The sequence below is a fragment of the Portunus trituberculatus genome, chromosome 12, assembly GCF_017591435.1.
Source record: "Portunus trituberculatus isolate SZX2019 chromosome 12, ASM1759143v1, whole genome shotgun sequence".
Taxonomy (NCBI): Eukaryota; Metazoa; Arthropoda; class Malacostraca; order Decapoda; family Portunidae; genus Portunus; species Portunus trituberculatus.
In genome coordinates, this window is record NC_059266.1 from 3,001,887 (window position 1) to 3,024,261 (window position 22,375).

General features: G+C 39.4%; 1 protein-coding gene across 4 annotated transcripts in view; it reads right to left on the reverse strand.

Annotated features, from left to right (window-relative positions):
- The window catches only part of LOC123502760 (glutamate receptor 1-like), an 815,513-nt gene extending 799,764 nt beyond the window's left edge, over positions 1-15,749 (reverse strand). For all 4 annotated transcript variants that reach the window (XM_045252006.1, XM_045252005.1, XM_045252004.1 and 1 more), the window contains exons 1-2: positions 14,792-15,749; positions 13,535-14,087 (exon numbers count right to left, since the gene is read on the reverse strand). In XM_045252006.1, the coding sequence (XP_045107941.1) occupies positions 13,535-13,640 (106 nt within the window). In that variant the 5' untranslated portion in view covers positions 13,641-14,087; positions 14,792-15,749. The remainder of the gene's footprint in view (positions 1-13,534; positions 14,088-14,791) is intronic.
- Between the last annotated feature and the right edge of the window lie 6,626 nt (positions 15,750-22,375).

Sequence of the window (22,375 nt, forward strand, 5' to 3'; positions counted from 1 at the left end):
TCCTATATTCTGAAAGAGTGTGTGTGTGTGTGTGTGTGTGTGTGTGTGTGTGTGTGTGTGTGTGTGTGTGTGTGTGTGTGTGTGTGTGTGTGTGTGTGTGTGTGTGTGTGTGTGTGTGTGTGTGTGTGTGTGTGTGTGTGTGTCTGTCTGTCTCTGATGTACATACAAAGAGCGAGAACAAATGTTAGAATGGTTAGCAATGCAGCAACACAAAAGAAGTAGTTCCACAAACCAATCAAAGTAAACAATGAACGTTAAAAAAAAATATTAACAATAAATTGCACAAAAATCATATAATATATAAATAAAAATAAGCATTGATATATTGTTTGAGATCTTTGATAGACTGCAGCAGTGGTGGCCCTGCAAACAATTCGATACTCTAATACATATAGCCAAGTTTGCATCGATCTTTCAAAAAAAAATAAATAAATAAAAAATAAATAAATAAATTCAATCAGGATTCTGACCGTAAACAGGTTAACTTGTTTGGAATCTTTATTAGCAACATATAGAAAACATTCTCTATCACGTTTCATTATTTAGCCAAACTCCTTAACACACAATAAAAATATTTGATATATGTGAAAAAAAATAATGTAAATGATGATATAGATTGAGTACATTGTTAAAGCAAATACGTTTCCTATAATATCCACCTCTATTCAGGCTCACTATTTGACTTTTGTTTTGAATCCATATTGTACGCTTCACTCGCTACCCATCTGCCTTGCTGTCTGTCTGGTTCTCTTATCTTTCTGAGTGTTGTCTGGCTCTTTTTGTCTGTTTGGATTGTTGGCAGACTGGCTATCTCTGTCTTGTCTGTTTGTTTGCTTGTCTGTGTCTTTGACTGTCTCTCTGCCTATCTTTCTATCTGTCTATCAGTCTGTCTTTTTGGCCGGCTGGCTGGCTGGCTGAATGGCTGGCTGGCTGGCTGGCTGGCTGGCTGGCTGGCTGGTTAGCTGGCTGGCTGGCTGGCTTACTGACTGGCTGCTTGGCTATCTGTCTGGTTGTTTGTCTGGTTGATTGTGATTTTTTTTATGTCGTCTGTTGTCTCTCTATCTGACTTGGTGTCAGGCTGTCTGGTTGCCTGTATGTCAGTCTCGTTGCTTGTCTGCTTGCCTATCTGTTTGTCTGGCTATCTGCCTGATTGTCTCTTCCTGGCAGTGTGCCCGGCAGTCTGGCTTCCCACCTGGCTGTTTCTAAGCTTCTTGAAGGATTATTCTATAGAACTCCACTTTGATGTTTAAAATATATATGTACACACTCACCGATCTCTCTCTCTCTCTCTCTCTCTCTCTCTCTCTCTCTCTGTGTCTGCAGGACAAGTGCAACATTGAAGTGGATGAAAAAAAAAATGCAACAATGATTAAAACTTTTCATATAAAATCCAAACGAAACAGAATATCCAGCGAGCTGTTTATTCCTGCATAACTGGCCAGCAGTGTATTCATTTTTCAATTCATATTTTCGTGTACAGTTACGGATGAAAATGAACGGTACTGGGAGGAATAATTTAAAAAGAATAAAGAAAAAAAATATACGTAAGAGGAACATAGAAAAAAAAAAAACTAACAATAAACCTATAATTAATCCTATAAAAATATAGAGAAACGTGTAATATTAACATAAAACTGCAAGAAAATGGTCTTGTTTTGACGGGAATTCGGACATATTTTTCCAGCCGTCGTTTTGTTTTCCGCTCCCTTGACCTCAGTGACCTCGTGGCGGCTCTCCCTGACCCCCAGCCGGCCACTAAGACATGTAGGACCCGGCGCTGCTTTCCCATCTGACCTAACACCTCCTTCCGCCCCTCCTTCACGCCTCCGTCGAGTATTGGTGATCAATAGACGATGTTGGTGCACCTCTGTTATCGTTCTGTGATTCCCTCCCTCACACACCACGCCCTTGCCAACCACACGTCCTACTCTCTTCCTTCGCTTTTCCTCCTTTCCCTCTTACCTCCCAACATCCTCATTCAACACCCTTGCGCCCCTTGCTTATCTCTTTCTTTAGCAGTTTATTTTTATTTCTTTTCTTTCCTTCTTGTTTTTTTTTCCGTTTCTCTTTTATGTCCACATTTTTTCAATAGTCTTCGTTTTGTTTTCAGTTTCATTTTTTTTATCTAATTTCTTTAATGAATGGATTTATGTACAAAAGTTTATTATATTTTTTTAACATCTTTTTGCATTTTTTTTTTTTTTTTATTGATTTACGTATCTGAAATGTTAATATTGTTTATATATATATATATATATATATATATATATATATATATATATATATATATATATATATATATATATATATTTTTTTTTTTTTTTTTTTTTTATTATTATTTCCAATGTCTATTATCATTTTTTGCATTTTTTTTTTTTTTTAATATTCTGGTTGTTTTATATACGTTCCATTTTTTCCTCCTCTTTCCGCGAACCATTTTCTTTCCATCAAATTTGGACCAACGATTTTCTCCTCTTCTTAATTTCCCTCATTTACAAAGTTTTTCTTTTTGTTCTACTCCTTTTATGTCTATCCCTTCTCTCTGTTCAGCCTTCCTTCCTTCCATGTCTCTTCGCCTTTTTCCTTTCCATCACCCACTCACTCCCCTTCAAAGTCTTATCTCCTTCCACCACGGCCCCTTCCTCTTCCCTCAACACTTTTCCCTCTTTCCTCCCTGGTAGCCCCCTTGTCCTTGCAGCTTTTCCTCTTTTGTGCCTCTCTCTCTCTCTCTCTCTCTCTCTCTCTCTCTCTCTCTCTCTCTCTCTCTCTCTCTCTCTCTCATATATATATATATATATATATATATATATATATATATATATATATATATATATATATATATATATATATATATATTCTTTTATCTCGACCAGGTAAAATTGATGAGATATAAAAAGAATGTTAATTATGTATTATATTTTTCCATGTAATATTTTCATTTCTTAAGTAAATTCTCCGTTTTTCAACTCGTATATTTTCGTTCCATCATTTTACTTTTCCTTTCTACTCAAATGCCTCCATCAAATATTAAAGGAAACTTCCCATCCTTCCTAAAAACCACACAGAATATAATTATTGATATGCACCATCTTTAAATCTCTCTCTCTCTCTCTCTCTCTCTCTCTCTCTCTCTCTCTCTCTCTCTCTCTCTCTCTCTCTTATTAATATATAATTTTACTTAGTCAATTATCACATTTTTTCTTCTTTCGAGCAACATTTCAATTTCTTTTTTCTCCCTCTTTGCTCCCTCTGCCTCGAATTATTTAGTAACTTTTCCATTATACTCTCGACTTATCTGGAAAGGGAAGAATGATGAAAAAACTACTGATTTAATTTCCATATATTTTCCCTTTGATTAGACCGTCTCTTACCTTAATTTCCCGGGCCCACTGAACCGGAGGCGCAGCTCGTCCTCTGATCACATTTCCCAGTGAAGTGAAACATTCCCTAATGATAGGTACACACGGTAACCTTAAGACGCTGAACCTTCATGTGGCGAGGAGCGCTAGCCAAAACCTCTCCCTCTCCCTCTCCCTCTCTCTCTCTCTGGAACGGTTCTGGTTTGTGGTAATTTCTAGGTCTAAGAGCAAGTATTAGCTCAAGAATTCCTAACATAAATAGGTAAATACGATTTTATTACAGGTCATAGTTAAGTCAATCTGTCTCTCTGTCTGCCTGTCTGTTTGTCTTTCTGTTTGTCCGTCTCTCTGTCTGTATGTCTGTCTGTCTATTTGTCTTTCTCTCTCTCTCTCTCTCTCTCTCTCTCTCTCTCTCTCTCTCTCTCTCTCTCTCTCTCTCTCTCTCTCTTTTATCTTCATATTAAAGGAGAGGATTTTATCAGTGACCATAGAGCTTAATTAGTTCTGAATGTCAAGTGGAGACGATGTCCACTTGAACACTTGAGCGAGAGACTCTAGAGGGAAAAATAAATCTGCAGTAACACACACACAAAGACTAAAGAACGCACAACAATGCACTCCCAACCTTACACACATAAAAGGAAAAAATTAACAACACATAAATTAATAATAAAAAGTGCCATTCGTTATAGAAAAAAAAAAGGTACGGAAAAGATTCTTAAGCACACAATAATGAAAAAACTACGTACAGCAACAAAAACAGCAGCAACTACAAAACGAAGCGAAAACCAATCCAACATAACGAAAGAAATCAAAAGAATTGTAATACGCAAGGTAGACAGATTAACCAATTACGTTTTTTTGAAGCACTGGATTAGAAAAAAAAAAAAAAAACGAAGAATCATCATCCTTCACATACAAAAATAAGAAAAAAAAAGACACTATAACATAAGGCATAATCCCTAGAGCCAATCAATCAATTTCAGCCCTTGTGGTTCACGCTAATGCTGAGATGGGAAGATCGTTTAAAGGGACTGACTCACCCAAACCTTCACGCGACGGGCTCTTCAAATGCCAAAAAATGAAGGAAGAAATGGAGGGATGCAGAAATAGACGGAAGAACACAGGGAGCAAGGGAGAGATTGACAGGTAGGGACGAGTGGTATGGTGAAGTGAAAAAAAAAAGGAGGGTGAAAGTGAGGTACGAACATGGAAAGGAAACAGAGGGAGATATAGATGTAGGTCGATGGAAGAGAGGGGGAGAGAGATGGAGAGAAAGGAAGGATGAAGGGAGAGAGATTGAGATAGACTTGGGGGAGGGAGGAAAGGTGAAAGAGATGTAAGTCTAAAAGGGAAAAGAGAAAGATAGTATTAATTAAGATAAGGAAAAAAAGATTCAGGTAGAAGTAGAAAAAATTTGAAAGTAAAGTAGATGTTAGAAGAAAAGAAGGATACAAGAATGATTTTTGTATCTTCTTTATAAGTTTACTGAACAAGGCAATAAAGAAATATCAAAAGAATCATACGCAATTGGTAGATATCTTGTAACGTCCATCGTGAAAGAATTGAAGTTACAGTAAGAAGGAAATAATAAAAAAAAAAAACAGTAGGGACATCAAGGAAACTAGATCGAAAGAGAAAAAGTGAAACAAAAATGTCAAAAATCGAGGAAGGGAAAGCAAGAATACAAAATCGAAAGAAAAAGAAAACTTGAACTTATAATCTATTACGTGGAAAGCTAACGAGAAATACAGGAAAATAAAAAAAAAGTATATATGTATAAATAGAGAAAGAGCTGACTACTCCGCACTCTGCCAGGCCATAAAAATAAGGAAGAAGAAAAGCTGCATGAAAGTGCGGGAGATATATTGTAAAAAAGGCAAAAGTATGCAAGGGTTAAAGAAGAAATATGCAGCGCTCTCTCTCTCTCTCTCTCTCTCTCTCTCTCTCTCTCTCTCTCTCTCTCTCTCTCTCTTACCTACCTACCTAAACACCATCTAAAATAAAACTAAATATAATAAAAACACTATAAATACAAAAAAAAAGAGCAAGATATCATTAAAGATACGGAAAAGGAACAGAAAAAAAAAAAAGTAATATTTTCGAATGCAGAAGAAGCTTGAAAACAGTGAATCTACAGTATGCAAATGAGTTTCCCGAGCAGCCGTATGTAAATCAAACCGTGGTGGTGATAAAACTAGGTGAAAATGCTGCCAGAAAATATAACACTGATCGCTCAAGAAGCTGAAAAGGGGCAGTACACAGAGAGGAGGAACGAGGGAGGGAGGGAAAGAGGCAAGGAGAATGTTGAAATTGTGAGATAAAAAGGAAGGGGATTTGTGAGTCATGGATAAAAGACGTAAAAGTAGCAAAGGAAATGTAAAAATGGTGGATGGAAAGGAGGGAATAAGAGAAAGAAAGGTGTGAATGAAAATACTGAAATTGTGATAAAAAAAAGAGTGGATTTGTAAGGCAAAGGGAATAAAAATAAAGAAGTAAAAACAAAGTAGCAAGGGGAACGTAAAAGGAAGACGGAATGGAGGGAATGATGTAAAAATAAAAAAAAATAAAAGTGCGAAAAGGTAAATTGGGAAATAGAGATGAACAATAAAATTCGGAATAAAAAGATCGCAAACTGTAAATAGGAAGGAAGGAATACGAGAAAAAAATGAAAAAAAAATGAAAGAAGAAAAATTAGATATAGTAGAAGAGCAAGAGAGAGAGAGAGAGAGAGAGAGAGAGAGAGAGAGAGAGAGAGAGAGAGAGAGAGAGAGAGAGAGAGAGAGAGAATGCAAAAGTTAGATGGAGAGGAGGATATGGAAGAATGAACGTGAAGGGAGAGGAAGAAGAGGGATGCAGGAAGGAGGCAAGGCAAAAGCTGCAGGGAAGGGAACACAATGAGAGAAACTACGATAAGGAAAAAAAAAAAAAAAAGGCAAGGACGTGGTACGAATGAACGGAAGGAAGCAAAAAAAAGTCAGGAGAATGACATTTAAAGTAGGCAGAGGAGGAGGAGGAGGAGGAGGAGGAGGAGGAGGAGGAGGAGGAGGAGGAAAGGATATATATATATATATATATATATATATATATAGAGAGAGAGAGAGAGAGAGAGAGAGAGAGAGAGAGAGAGAGAGAGAGAGAGAGAGAGAGAGAGAGAGAGAGAGAGAGAGAGAGAGAGAGAGAGAGAGAGAGAGAGACCCTAAGACCCACATGAATGCGAAGAGACCCCATTATGGTCCTCTAAACCTTGCCCAACGGCCGTCCCACTCTTGACGATGGGAAGCTAAGGGTATGACACTAAGGCAATGCACAAACCCAACCCACTCACCTCCCTCTGTCCCTTCCACCGTCCCCACCAGGCTCTGATCGGGGACAAATACCTGGAGCCCTTCGATACTTTCTTATTGTCTTTTAACTTTAATGAAAAAAAAGAAAGAATATAAGAAATGTGTTTTATAGTTATTTGACTGTTATAATTATTTGCTTCTATGTTTAGTTTAGTGTGTGTGTGTGTGTGTGTGTGTGTGTGTGTGTGTGTGTGTGTGTGTGTGTGTGTGTGTGTGTGTGTGTGTGTGTGTGTGTGTGTGTGTGCGCACGCGCTCCTGATAAGTTGAAAATGTGACGTGATATTTTCTTTGGTTTTCTTGATTTTTTTCTTTTATCTTTCAGACGAAGGTATTATTGTTTGTTTGTAGCTTTCCGTATGTCACTTCAACACACACGCACTCTCTCTCTCTCTCTCTCTCTCTCTCTCTCTCTCTCTCTCTCTCTCTCTCTCTCTCTCTCTCTCTCTCTCTCTCTCTCTCTTACTCTCTCTCTCGATAATCACGCCTCTTCTTTCTCCTTTCCTCCTGCACTGGCATTATCCATCTAGTTACTGTTGCAATTTCCCGTTCCAATAATACCCAGGTGAACACTTAATCTTTGGCAAAATTAACCTTTCACTGTTTTCACGCCTGGGCATTGAAGTCTCCGTCCAATTTATCGCTCTCATTCAACCCCGGGGTTAGTTTATTTCCTCCAAGATTACTAGACACAACAAAGTCCATTTACATATATTTGCCGGACGACCAAAGCAGCGCCCCCTTTAGTTCTCCATACCAAGTGGATGTGTGAAGTGAGCGAATCTGATTGGCTGTTTTATGAAAGGGAGGCGTGGCTTTTTCGTCAAGTTGAATTGAATCTTCGTGTGTCAAAAATTTTACACGTAAGACTTGTTAAGAAATATGCTTAATTGTACAGTAGCATAAATCTAATAAGCTTGTATTGAATGTAGCAGACATTTTTCTATGACTTTCTTTTTATGTAAAAGGAAAACTGGCCAAGGGCAATATATTTTTTTTTTAAGTCCCACTTAATTGCCAGTCTGCTTGCATGTTAAAGTGTCACCCGAAAGAAATGGAAAAATGTCTCGAAACCTCCCTCTTAAAAGGAGTGTTTAAAGTCATAGGAAAAGGAAAATACGGACACAGGTAAGGAGTTCCAGAGTTTACCAGAGTTTGCCAGAGTTTATCAGAGTTCACCAGAGCAGAAATGAAATAATATAAAAGGTCGTAAAAAAACGGATTTCAGAGCAAAAAATGCTCTACAACTATAGGAACATTCGTTAAACCATACAGAAAAAATACAGTCAAGTATTTTTCTGGATCCAAACATAAAGGTGGCACACTTTACTACACATAAAAGAAAAAAAGTGTTAAAAATAATAAAAAAATACGAAACTGCAATTCGACCAGAACTTTATTTGGACAAGAATACATTAAACTTCCTCTGTATCTCTAAACTTCCCCTATCTAAACAATTTCAACAGAGACGTGCTGCAATCTGTCAGCTAGCACTGAGCACACTAAGATTTCCTTGCTGGCCACCACTCCAGACAAAGCCAGCACTTGACCCTGGACTGTCAGACGCGCCCTCCACATCCAACAAGAGGCAGCAAGTCGATTCGTGGCTAAGACTGTCTCATATGGCTGACTCGTTCATCTGTCCCAAAGGAGCATTCCGTCCTAATAACACGAGCCACGGACTACCCTCTTACCCTCCTCCCTTCCCTCGCGTGCCTCCTTCCCTGCTTTCCTCCTCCAGGTTCCTCTGCCAGGGTATTGGATGGCTTAATCAACAAGGGGAGGGACGGAGGGTGAGGTCCAGTCGTCCTCTATGCATTTAGAAGCATAACATAAATACCTGAGAGTTATTACCAGCTTTGTATGAAATGTTGAGGTAAAGAGCAGATCAATTGAGCGTCTTGGTCTGAGTCCTTCATGAGTTATCTTTGGGTAAGTCTATCTAATTATTCTATCTTTTCTAACTCAAGGAAATGAAAGCTTATCGTTTTTTTTTTATTCTTCTCTCTCTCTCTCTCTCTCTCTCTCTCTCTCTCTCTCTCTCTCTCTCTCTCTCTCTCTCTCTCTCTCTCTCTCAATTTACCTTCTCTGCATCCCTCCTTGCTTCATAATTCTCATTCTTTCCTCCCGTAAAACTTCATCATCTCCTTCATCCTCTACCTCCTCCTCCTCCTCCTCCTCCTCCTTCTCTTCCTTGCTTCCTTCCCGCTCTTTTTTCGTACTTCATTACAAACTACAAGATAGGATTTCACTGCATCTTTCAGAAGAAAAGACTGGGAAAAGCAAGGGAGAGGAGGAGGAGGAGGAGGAGGAGGAGGAGGAGGAGGAGGAGGAGGAGGAGGAGGAGGAGGAGGAGGAGGAGGAGGAGGAGGAGGAGGAGGAGGAGGAGGAGGAGGAGGAGGAGGAGGAGGAGGAGGAGGAGGAGGAGGAGGAGGAGGAATCAGGAACAGGTAACGCCTTCACCTGTTATCATTTCATTATCATTTGTTTATGCACTGTAATGAAGGGAAGGTATGGAGTTCCTCGAGGTGAATCACTTATCACTTCTAACCATCATAAACTCTCTCTCTCTCTCTCTCTCTCTCTCTCTCTCTCTCTCTCTCTCTCTCTCTCTCTCTCCGCATCAGTGGTTCTTGTGAATTGACGTTCCAGTTACTCTGCACAACACGGCTCTCTCTCTCTCTCTCTCTCTCTCTCTCTCTCTCTCTCTCTCTCTCTCTCTCTCTCTCTCTCATTTATTATGTGTGTCTTTTGTTTAGGTCCGTTAGGCGCTTTGCTAGATTATTCGAGCGTTCTCTCTCTCTCTCTCTCTCTCTCTCTCTCTCTCTCTCTCTCTCTCTCTCTCTGTGTGTGTGTGTGTGTGTGTGTGTGTGTGTGTGTGTGTGTGTGTGTGTGTGTGTGTGTGTGTGTGTGTGTGTGTGTGTGTGCGTGTGTGTGTGTGTTGCACATTAGGCTTAAGAAAGGATCGGTTCAGAACATTTTACTTTAATGAGACAAAATTACGAAGTGAAAAGATTATTCGGCATAACATTTCTCCTAAATAGACTCCGGCATACTAAAAAAAAAAAAAAAGTAATAAAAGGATAAATAAAAAAAAAACGCAAAATAATAAAAACAGCAGATAAAGGTGGGAAAAAAAACATGCCATAAAAATAAATCGTGCATGACATTAAACCTTTGTGGGGAGGAGAGAGAGAGAGAGAGAGAGAGAGAGAGAGAGAGAGAGAGAGAGAGAGAGAGAGAGAGAGAGAGAGAGAGAGAGAGAGAGAGAGAGAGAGAGAGAGAGAGAGACAGAGAGAGAGAGAGAGCACACCTCATTTCCTCTTCACGATTCAAGCCCACAAAAAAAAAAAAAAAAAAACGAAGATAGAAAAATAAAAAAAAAAATATATAACCTTGAACTCAGCCTTTTAGAAACCTTTTTTATTCTCTTGCCTCTTTTTTTTTTTTTTCATTGCCTGGCAGCGTGCATAGAACCAATCCTTCCTTATCCCCTAAAGCCACGACCATTGCCGCATTTCGTCTATCCATTATCCATCTCTTCCCCCTATCCGGAGCCTCACGCCCTTGTAACTACAGCACAACTCTCGTTAATCTTCCTCGTCCGTGTCTTCAAGTTTTGCCAGTTCGAGTCGCCGAGTTTCATTCCCGTTGCCTGTGACCAGTTTCTTGCTCAAGTTCTAATTCATCCTGTGTTTATCGCCGAAGTTCATTCCTCTTTTTTTTCTCTGTCTCTCTTCTCTTCTCTCCGTCTTTCCTCGTACTTCTTATCTCTCTCTCTCTCTCTCTCTCTCTCTCTCTCTCTCTCTCTCTCTCTCTCTCTCTCTCTTGTACCGCAGCGTTTTCTCTCCTCGCTCTTGTGACTCTCTTCTTCTTTCTACAAACGGGAATCCACTCTCACGCACTCACTTTTCACATCAAGACAAGGATGTGAGTGGGCGTCCGTGGACCGCTGCTTTTCTTGGTTAAACTCCTGGTCTCGGTAACCATGGTGTTCTTGTAGACCAGATATAGATAGATTTCTTAGGCGCAGTGACGAGAAGCGGTGTGCTTATACTGGTGCGGGAAAGAGATGGAGATACGTAGCCTGGAAGGGGAGACACAGAACCGTACCATATATCCTTGTATGGGATCAAATTAGCCAAGATTAGTTCCCTCTCGAAGTTGATTTGAAACTCCAATGACGCATCACGTTTCTGTATAAATTGAAAAGCTGATAACAGTGTGTGTGTGTGTGTGTGTGTGTGTGTGTGTGTGTGTGTGTGTGTGTGTGTGTGTGTGTGTGTGTGTGTGTGTGTGTGTGTGTGTTTTCATTATTTAAGACCTTGCTTCATAAACGCTATTACGAAACACGGACAGAGTAACGGGAGTGAACTGCCTAGCTGGGAGATGAATTTTTAACGAAGAATACTGAGTTACATCAACATTCAGGCTTTGGTTAACATTTCCTGCATAGAATTTAATAAACATGACGCCAATTTCAGTCGTGTTCGCGTTTAAGTAAAATAAATATTACAGGACAAAAAAAAAAAGAATAAATCAGTGTGATTTTTAGTAGGCATTCCTTTAACATTCGGTGACCCCAATGGCGGGAGTAAGTCATGAAAAGTCGAAGGTCACGCAGGCCACTCTCACCGACACTGCGAGCTGCGTTACGGTCACCTGCTGGACCTGAAACTACCAAAAAAATGCCAGCAAGCATGAACTACAATCTGGCTGCAGTGCAACACAAAAAAAAAAGAAGTACGTTCGCTTTTTATTTTTTCCTCTTTTCTCCCAGTACAGGTCGTTGTATTTTCTATATTTTCGTGGTTTTCATCACGTCAGGGCGACTTGTCCTTTGCTCACGTGATGTGGATCAGTAAAGTAGCGTTTTTCTAAGTCATATGCAGCAGAATATAAAAATAGATGTGAATTTGGATGCTGCTCTACATTAAACATGCGTAAAGCTATGCGACTACAAACTGCAAAGATAATACCTGTGACAATGAACTCCGCAGAGAAAATATGCAGAATAACATGTAACAATGCATACAACTACACAACAGTTAGAAAGTCAAGCAACATGAATGCCACCATGAATAAAACCACACAGGAAAAAAAAACATCCAAACGAATTCCAAGTAAATGAATAAAGTAAAAACTCACAAAAAAATGTAAACTGCACAAAAGAATAAAAAATAAACCAAGATATTAACCTCAAGACCAAATTAACACAGATATAAACAGAAACACGGTATTATCATTATAAGGTGAAGGATAAATAAAACATTGGATATCACAACAGAATAATAAAATACACGAGAATAAACATATATACAATTTCATATAGAGGCTGAAGAGAGAAAACACACATTCAACGCAAGGGAGCCAAATTCAATGTTATGGGAGCCTGAGATACACACACAGCTGAAGTCTCACACTACAATGAAACATTACACAACTAGAGAATAATAACATATCTGAGTAGAAAAGAAAACAACAAAACGCATTTAGCAATAGAACAAAGAAAAATAACTCAGAAGCCTTACAATACAATAAAAACAAAACGAACAATTAAAAATAAACTTCACGGAGCAAAAGAGAGGAAACACAAATTTGAACTGAAGAACTAAATAAAAAATAAACAGAGGGAATAAAAGAAAAACAAGGAAAGAATAGGGGAGACACATTTATAATACCAACACCGATATATTCACACTCCGATCATGACATTTAGTGGTAGACAAATACACAAGGAAAATGAAGCCAAATACCAAATACGGAGGAAAGTTGAAAGTTGGCTGTTCTTTTCACGTAAAATTCCTTAAGCAGCAGAAACTCAAAAGGCAGCTGCCATAAAATTTATCGGCGTCCTGAGGGAAGGCAGGAGGACTGTGTGTTTGATGTGCTGTATATAACTTCCCCCAATGAAACAAAACTTTTCACTCATAAAATGTTGTGAGAGGAGCGAATTCAAGCGGATGGGATGGGATGCCACTGTCTGCTTCTTTTCCAATTATAGACTCGTATAAAAGACATGACTCTGGATATAAGACCAACTCGTGCACGGATAAATAAGAGTTACAAATACGGGAAATTGAACAAAACTACCACTTCGTAACAGAATACCATAAAAAAAAACAATCTTACAAAAAAAAAAAACTTACAACTTATTTACTGAAGCAAAACTAGTGAAAAAAAATATATGGATTGCAAACCAAGAACCATATATGTGATAACGAAAAAAAAAAAATCCAAAATACCAATTCACTAACAGCGGGGAGAATATAAAGCACTGAGAGAGGTTGGCAGCGAGAGAGAGACACGCGGGAGGCGCAGAGGGAGGGCTGAAGGGTAAACACAGGGTTCTCACGTCATTCATCTTTACAAACTGGATCTTGCTGACGCGAAGGAGGAAGAAGAGGAGGTGGAGGATGAAGGGAAACACGGAGGAAAGGAAGGGAAACTTTCTTAGACCCCAGGGAGATAAACACGAAAGTATCCACGCACACGCACACAAGCATACATACGCACATGTACCCCTCTCCCTCTCTCTCTCTCTCTCTCTCTCTCTCTCTCTCTCTCTCTCTCTCTCTCTCTCAAGGATCACCAATTCAGGCCTGCACAATATCCACGCACGTACATACAAATGCAAAATCCTATCCCAGGTTGGGTGAACTTAGTGAATTAAGACGAGGAGGCATTGCACAACACCACGAGCATGACACTCAAATGCAAATAGAATCACGGGGCCAGGAAACTAACACGGGGAAAAAAGGAAAAGCTTAAATAAAGAGATCAGTTAGCCATGGCGTGCATTGTAAAAGCTGAACTTGAACGTGGACTCACCGAGTGGAATCATCTCCTCCCTTGGCCGCGTGGGGAGAACAGAGTGCCATCCTAATGCCAGGATGGCCAGCACAGCCCACAGCCGCCCCTTCGCCGCCCACGCCATCACGCCCAAACAAAAAGGACGGTGGGAAATTTCACGTCAGACGGAAACAGTGATTGCACACCAAAAGCAGGAAAGAAGAAGAATAGGGGAGCAAAAGGGAGGAGGAGGAAAAAAATAACAGAAGGAGGAACGTTCTTTGCGAGTCTCACTTCTTTGGTAGCTGCGGTGCAGGACGGGGAAGAGAAGAAGGAAGAAAAGGGGAGGAGGAAAAGGCGTAACCTCCTTCACCAGCAGTAGGTTGGAAAGTCAAATTGATGGTGGCAGTGGTGGTGGTGGTAATGTTTTGGGTGGGCGGCTCGGGGGTGTCACTACGAACGCTCCACTTAACAGTACTTATTCACGTGCTTTTTTGCCACCTTCGGTTTTTTTTCAAACACGTTTCCGGAATACAATTTCCACCAGTGAGGTTTATTAAACTCCGCGAGTTGTCACTTTTTTTAAAATTTCCTTGGATTCGAAAGAGAGGGAAATGATTTTTTTTTTTTTTTTCTCGGCGACGATATTCCGATACCGCAGGCGAGGCAGCGGCCGACTCAGGCTTCCACAACAGAGGTGAGTGCTTGCTGCATGCACCTTTAATTTGCAGAGATTTAAATTTTTTTCCTCAATACCTCCCAGGTGTCAGCTAAGCGTGGTCGTGGGCCACAATTTTATTTGACAATTAAACTCACTTTGCGCTAGAAGAGCTGAAGTGGTTGGTACTGGTGCCTGGGAATTACTGGAACATATTTTCTATCCTCCCGGAATTTGTTTTACCTTTCTTTATTTAAACTGAGATAGAAGAGGGACGGCGTGCCACGATGGATACTTCAAAGGGTTGACCTACATTTCCTCGGCACTTAGAGGGACCTACAAGGGAGCGAGGCGGAGCACAGCGGAAGGAGGGATGGATGAAGGACACAGAGCGACACATAAAAAATCGAGAAACACTTTTGATGGGCGAGCTAATGTGACATCTTTAAAAAAAGCACTTCGCTTTTAATTATGACACCATTTTTCCTTCGAGTTTATCATCGGAGGTCTACAGATTAACAAATGGCAACATTGTCTTATAACGAGGAATCCTTCCCTCTGCGGGACCAGGAAATTTCCATCCTTCTAACATCAACTAGAATTCGTATCCAATTTTCCAGAAAAACACAAGAATTTACATTTCCAGATACTTCGGTAACGGGACATCCAGCGAGGGAATATAGTGCAATACCAGACGCCCAAAGAAACACTGCGAGAGTCCGCGGTGGCGATGTCCTTGGCTGAGAAGTAATCAAGCTTCTGTCAAGTCGGAGGCTGCAGCAGACGCCCACGTGGGTCCGGAGCGCGGAGGGACTACACGCTACCGGTCCAGCCTTCGGGATAGTACTGGCACCTCCTGACGGTGCCGGCCCACTGAGATAACAAGTTCCCCGCCATGTTTCAACGTCAGGCTGCCAACCGCACGATGCATTCAAACGTCGCCTTCGCCAAACACACCAGAGTGTCATCGGAAAGGGCACACCAAATGGAATACTACTGTTCGTACACCTGCGAGAAAAACACATATTTCTGTCGGTGATCTGTAAGACTGCACGCAAGGGGATGATCAGCAGCTACTGGAAAACGAGAAGAGACATGTATTGGGTTCTTTACGAGGGGCTTGTATGGGTTATGTGCAGTCGAATGGAGGGGACGGGGCCAGTATGACACCCTGGGCCGGGCTGGACGGCAGCAGTGAGTCGCGATCAGCTGAGAGGAGTGCCAGAGGGTTGGTATCGACTTGGAGCGGCGGTGAGCAACTGGTGTAAGCGTGCGTGACCAAGCCAGCCAAGCCACTCAGTCACCCACCCAAGCCATCCAGCCACCTACCTAACGAAGCCATCAAGTCACCCCACCCATTTGTCCAGCCACCTAAACGAGTCATCTTTAGCCAAGCCACCCATTGCCATCCAATCAAGCCAAGCACCCAGCAATGCCACCCATCGAACCATCTTATAACCTCACCCAGCTATCAGCTACATAGCCACCAGCTACGCCAGCTACTCAGACACTTAATGAAGCCAGTCAACCTGATCACTCAACCACCTAACTCAGCCACTCCACCAAAAAGTCCACTCAGAAATCCGCCGAACCAGCCAGCCAGCCATCTTGCCATTATTCATATAGACAAATACAAATAAAATCCTATACCCAACTCATTCATAAATCACTTAGCCATCAACCTACTCTTCCACTCAATAAACCATTTACTCTCCCTCAGTACTAACAAATCAACTAGCCAGCCAATCACCCATGCAATCATCCAACACACACACTGGTCATCAAACATACAGCTATGTTCCCAACCGTCCAGCAAGTCACCCATACACACATCCATGCAAACAAACACAAACAAACGCACAGTAACCTAACAACCCAGGCGGGCAACCAAAGAGCCAGTTAGCCAGCCCGCCTGCCCGCCTGCTATCACACCAGCAAGTCAATCAGCCAAACAGCCAATCAGCAAGGCAGGCAGCTGAGGGAGGCGAGGGGCGGTGTGTACAATGTAGCTCCATCACAAACAATCAACACACAGATGAACACGCAGAGATCCATTCCTCGTGGTGTGTAATTGCATAATCAACACACGTGAAGCAAAAAAAAAAAAAAAAAAAAAAACAGGCGCGACTTCGAATAAAAGTCGGCGGGCACACAGCACACGTAGCTCTCATTAATATGGAGGATATATACGCACGCAGCGCACATAGATATAACGACTACGTTCTGTTTGGTGACGGGTGAAAATATCCTGATAAAATGCAAGACAGGGAACAATACCGTACACATGATCAAAATATGTGCCTCTCCGGACGCGTAAAACGATGTATTGCAATAAGTTTGGCACGAAATTCAATTAAAAACTTAACGGTGTCCATCGAGTATCCTGGTCTCTATGAAATGTATGACTTATCAGCAACCGGAAATACACGATATGCAAGAATCTGCAAATCAAGGGAAAATCATGAAACTTTATTGATGTTAGAAAGAAAAAAATATCGGCCACGTTCCGAGGAATATTGAGTGCTTTGTGGAAATCCAACCCTGAATTACTATTTTATTTTTCACACCGCGCACTGTAATACCTGCTTAATTCATCCTTTTTATACTATTTTTCCCACCACATCATACGATAAATGAATCCGTCGCTTTAAACACCGGATATTTACATGCACACCACACTATATACTGCACATAGAGAGATGAATTAGTACTACATTGTGTTGTTGCAAACCTTAATAATACAGAAGAAATTGTGGCGAGGGAAAAATGGGGAATGCTAAAACTTGACAAGGAATTATAGTAGAGAAAGTAATTACACTGAAAGAGAGAAATGTCCGCAACAAGAAGGAAGCAGAGGAGGGAGGGAAAGAGGAGGAGAAGAAGGAAGAAGAAGAAAAGGGAAAACATCACAAACCCTGATATGGTAATGATTGAGAGTAGCAAATAAAATTCAATACTATATCTTGAGCATAGGAAAGGTTGGAGAAAGAAATCAGGACTGAGAAGGAGGAATCTATGTGGTGAGGAGGAGGAGGAGGAGGAGGAGGAGGAGGAGGAGGAGGAGGAGGAGGAGGAGGAGGAGGAGGAGGAGGAGGAGGAGGAGGAGGAGGAGGCTACGGTCTCAAAGATTAATGACTCACCCGTCACCCACACAGGAAAGGTGGGTGAAATGGAGGAAGGGGTGAGGGAAACACGCCCTTAGGTAGAAATTGAGGTCTGAGGGTACAAGGTTCTTCTCCTTGTTGGGAAAGTTGGGTAAATTTTGTCGTCTTGAGTACGAAGTCAAAATTAATATGGATTTTTTTTTTTCTTTTAGTTCTGTTTGTTTGGTGGATTGCTTCGCTGGTTAGATGGTTTAGTTTTGGAGTGATGTATATATTTCTTTAGATTGATTGCTTTTGTCTTTTTATCATTTTGTTATTGTTATTATTTCTATCATTATTATTATTATTATCATTATTATCATTATCAATATTACTATTATTATTATTATTATTATTATTATTATTATTATTATTATTATTATTATTATTATTATTGCTATTATAATTATTATCATGATTAATATTATTGGTAGTAGTAGTACTAGTAGTAGTTGTAGTAGTATAAAAAATAAAATAAATAAAAATAAATAAATAAATAAATAAAATAATAATAATAATAGTAATAATAATAACAATAATAGTAATAATAATAATAATAATAATAATAATAATAATAATAATAATAATAATAATAATAATAATAATAAATAATAATAATAAATAATAATAATAATAATAATAATAATAATAATAATAATAATAATAATAATAATACCACCATTATTCTGGTCATCATCAATGATTATATGCGACCTCAATAAATCAAACATATAAGTAAATACAAACGAAAAAAAGAAAAACGGTGTTATGAAAGGCTCGAGAAAAAACTACATTAGATTTACTGCAGAGAAAAACATACAAGTCATTAAACCATGATCTTATATTTCTTGTACTTTAAATCTCTCATCCTGCAGGGTGAAAAAAAAAATAGGAGGGCAATTTATAAAAAAAATATATACAACCACACAATTAGTTCCCACACATAGGAGAAGACCACATAAATAGAATATCATTATTACCTCATCATTATTAGACATTCAGGACGAGATGAATAACCTCAAACAGCTGGCGGGGAGGACTCACCACCATTCAAACACTTACATATATACTGGACAAAATCATCATTAAAAACGGTCCACTCCAGGTATTGACACAGCAAAGCGAGGATGCCTATAGCCTGGGGAGGGAGATAGAGGGAAGAGGGGAGGGGGAAGAGTGCGAGAGAGAGGGCGAGAGAGGGAGAGACGGGGGAAAGGGGGACAAACACTGCTGATTGGAGGACGAACGTCAAAGGAGGCCATTGAAGGGTCCTCACTTACCATCACTGGAAGAGACACAAGGCTGTATGCGACTCTTTCATTGGCCACCGAGAGTAATGTCAACAGAACGACAAGGGAGGGAAAAATGAGAGAGAGAGAGAGAGAGAGAGAGAGAGAGAGAGAGAGAGAGAGAGAGAGAGAGAGAGAGAGAGAGAGAGAGAGAGAGAGAGAGAGAGAGAGAGAGAGAGAGAGAGAGAGAGAGAGAGAGAGAGAGAGTTAAATTTTTTCATGTGTCACGTGAAATTTACAGTAAAGAAAGGAACAAGGAAAAATAAAGATGAAAACATGGTAGGGTTGCACGTAGTATGTGTTACATTAAACTAAAGATAAAATACAGAAAGGAACACGTGGAAATAGGAAAACACAATAAAACAACTCAGTAAAATGAAAGAAAAGTCGAAAAAAATAAAACATAACGAAAGAGAGAGAGAGAGAGAGAGAGAGAGAGAGAGAGAGAGAGAGAGAGAGAGAGAGAGAGAGAGAGAGATATTTGTCTGTGTATTTATGTACTTGTAAATATAGGCCATTTATTCCCATGTTAAGTGCAATTATCAGTACAGACCAATATGTTTTCTATTCATTCCATTGGTTAACTCTTTTATTACCTCTGTTTTCCCTTACATGAGCAAATGAGTCCAGCATATTAAGGGCAAAATGTCCACAATGATGAGTCATGAAAAAAGATCAAAGCAAGAGTAATTACTGGAAGTTTACCTATCCTAATATTTTTTTTTTTCCTGTGAGTGAGCATACATAGAGATATAATATTTCATACACGTAGAAAACAAACAGTTAGAATCGTATCAAAACACTATGGTAGATAAAATAGAAATAACGATTAACAGATGTGTATCCATCATTCAATCATAACGAATAAAAACAAATCGAAAAAATACATATATATATATAAAAAAAATGAGTTAAACTAGATCAGTAAAACATGAAAATAATTTAGAGGAAAACACTCGTGAATTTCATCAGTAAAACAACAAACAACATGTAAACATTTCACTTCATTTTTTTACTACGGCCTTATGCTATGAATAATTACCACAGAATACGGTGTTATTTTACTATATCTCAAAAGATTTACCTAAATGTGTGTGTGTGTGTGTGTGTGTGTGTGTGTGTGTGTGTGTGTGTGTGTGTGTGTGTGTGTGTGTGAGAGAGAGAGAGAGAGAGAGAGAGAGAGAGAGAGAGAGAGAGAGAGAGAGAGAGAGAGAGAGAGAGAGAGAGAGAGAGAGAGAGAGAGAGAGAGGAGAAAAAAATGTGAGATGAGGTAGGAAAACACGCCGCTGGCAACACCTGGGAACGATTTGCAGTCTCACCTTCATTTTTCACTATTTTATTCCCGTCGTAATCAACAGCGGGACGGACAGCTTGACGCCCGCCGCCACACTCCACCACACGCCACCACACACCGGCGGGACACTTCTAGACGCGAGAAAACGCTAAATTCTTCCTTGGTAACTAAGAAAAATGAAAGAAGCAAGACGTATGACACAAAATATTTCCCTTAATAATTTATTTTTCAACCCATGTTGTTATTTTCCGGGTTTATAGATATTTTCTTTTGTGTGTAAAATGAAGATGGAAGGTAAAATTCTTCCTTGTTAGTTAAGGATATATTATTAGGTGGACGGACTGCACGAATCTTATTTTTGATTCACTCTTCTTTGCCTATTGTTTTGTCTTATTTGTATTTTTATAGAGATTAAGAAGTTGGTTTTTAGAGATATCAAATGTTACATTTGCTCTCAAGATTAAAAATAGATAAATTGAGAAACAGGTCTCGTTTTCCTTTACTTCAATTCTCCTTATCACGTCATTTTTTTATTATTTTTGTAGTAAAGGAACTCTATACAACGTCCTCGGTAACAAAAAATAATGAGGAACTGGATGCTTGAAACATATATTTAGTTTAATTAATTCCTCTATAGCATTTGGAACTTCCTTTACATTCATACTACTTTCACAAGAAGAAAGATGGAAGAAAACCTAAAATTCCTTCATGACAACTAAATAGAAGATATAAGAGAGAGAGAGAGAAATTAAAGTGGAGCATATCATCTATATAACAAAAAATCATTCACAAGCTTGATATGAGATGGAAATGGTTTTTTTTTTTAACTTCCTTTTATACATTTCAGTCTTTTGTTTCTATTTATCGTGTGATGCTTTCTAGGCAAATACAAAGGTTGAACATCTTTTTCATAACGAGAGTTGGGCAGACTAGGGATAAGAGGAAGAAGAAAGCCTTGTGCAGCGAGGCCGCAGGAAGGGAGGCATGGAGTTAGCAAGATCAGTAGAACAGTTAGCATGAAAATAGCGATAAAAGATAGAAAGAGATGCAACATTTCGGTGGTGAGAAAGAGGCTGAAGACAGTTAGTCAGAGGAGGCGATTTGAGACAAAATGCTTTTGATTCCACCCTATCTAGTAAAACTGTGTGACTGGAACCCCGCCAAACATGCGAAGAGTACTCCATACAGGGGCGGATAAGGTCCTTGTACAGAGTTAGCAGTTGGAGGGGCGAAAAAACCTGGCGGAGACGCCTCAGAACGACTAATTTCATCGAAGTTGTTTTAGCGAGAGATGAAATGTGAAGTTTCCAGTTAAGATTATGAGTAAAGGCCAGACCGAGGATATTTAGTGTGGAAGAGGGAGACAGTTAAATGTCATTGAAGAAGAGGGGTTAGTAGTCTGGAAGGATGTGTCAAGTTGATAGATGGAGGAATTGAGTTCTTGAGGCATTGAAAACTACTAGATTTTCTCTGCCCTAATCGGAAATTTTAGAAAGATTGGAAGTTAGGCGTTCTGCGTGATCTGTTGACTTCCTGAAGGGTTGGTCGTCTCTGAAAGGACGTGGAAAGATGTAGGGTGGTATCATCAACGTACGAGTAGATAGGGCAAGAAGTTTGGTTTAGAAGGTCACTTATGAATAATAGAAAGAGAGTGGATGATAGGAGAGAACCCTGAGGAACACCACTATTAATAGATTTAGGAGAACAGTGGCTGTCTAGCATAGCAGCAATAGAACGGTCGGAAAGGAAACTTAAGATAAAGTTGCAGAGAGAAGGATAAATGAAGTAGGAGGGCAAGGTGGAGTTGTGAGTAAAGGTTTGAGAGAAGAGTTCAGCTTTAGAGACAGAAGAGATGGCAGAGATGACCATCAAGATGAAATATATATATATATATATATATATATATATATATATATATATATATATATATATATATATATATATATATATATATATATATATATATATATATATATATATATATATATATATATATATATATATATATATACGAATATCTACGAACTCTCTCTCTCTCTCTCTCTCTCTCTCTCTCTCTCTCTCTCTCTCTCTCTCTCTCTCTCTCTCTCTCTCTCTCTCTCTCTCTCTCTCTCTCTATATATATATATATATATATATATATATATATATATATATATATATATATATATATATATATATATAATTTTACGAACTCTATCTTCTAGCCTACACCAGTGCTATTTCTCTTAGAATGAAATTGAAGACGAGATAATAAAATAGACAAGCAAGGAGTGTAATACAAATCCGTCCCTTCATTTGCTACATATTCAACGGTCATTAACAACTTTTCTTGACTTTATGATATTCTGTTTGAACATGCAATCAAAACTCTACTTGAATTATAAATGTAACACTTATTTGTTTAACCTTTACCCGACTAACAGTGTAGCCCCAAGCGGGTCATGCAACGAGGTGGAAACTGCCACAAGCATACAAATCACACAGTTTTTTACA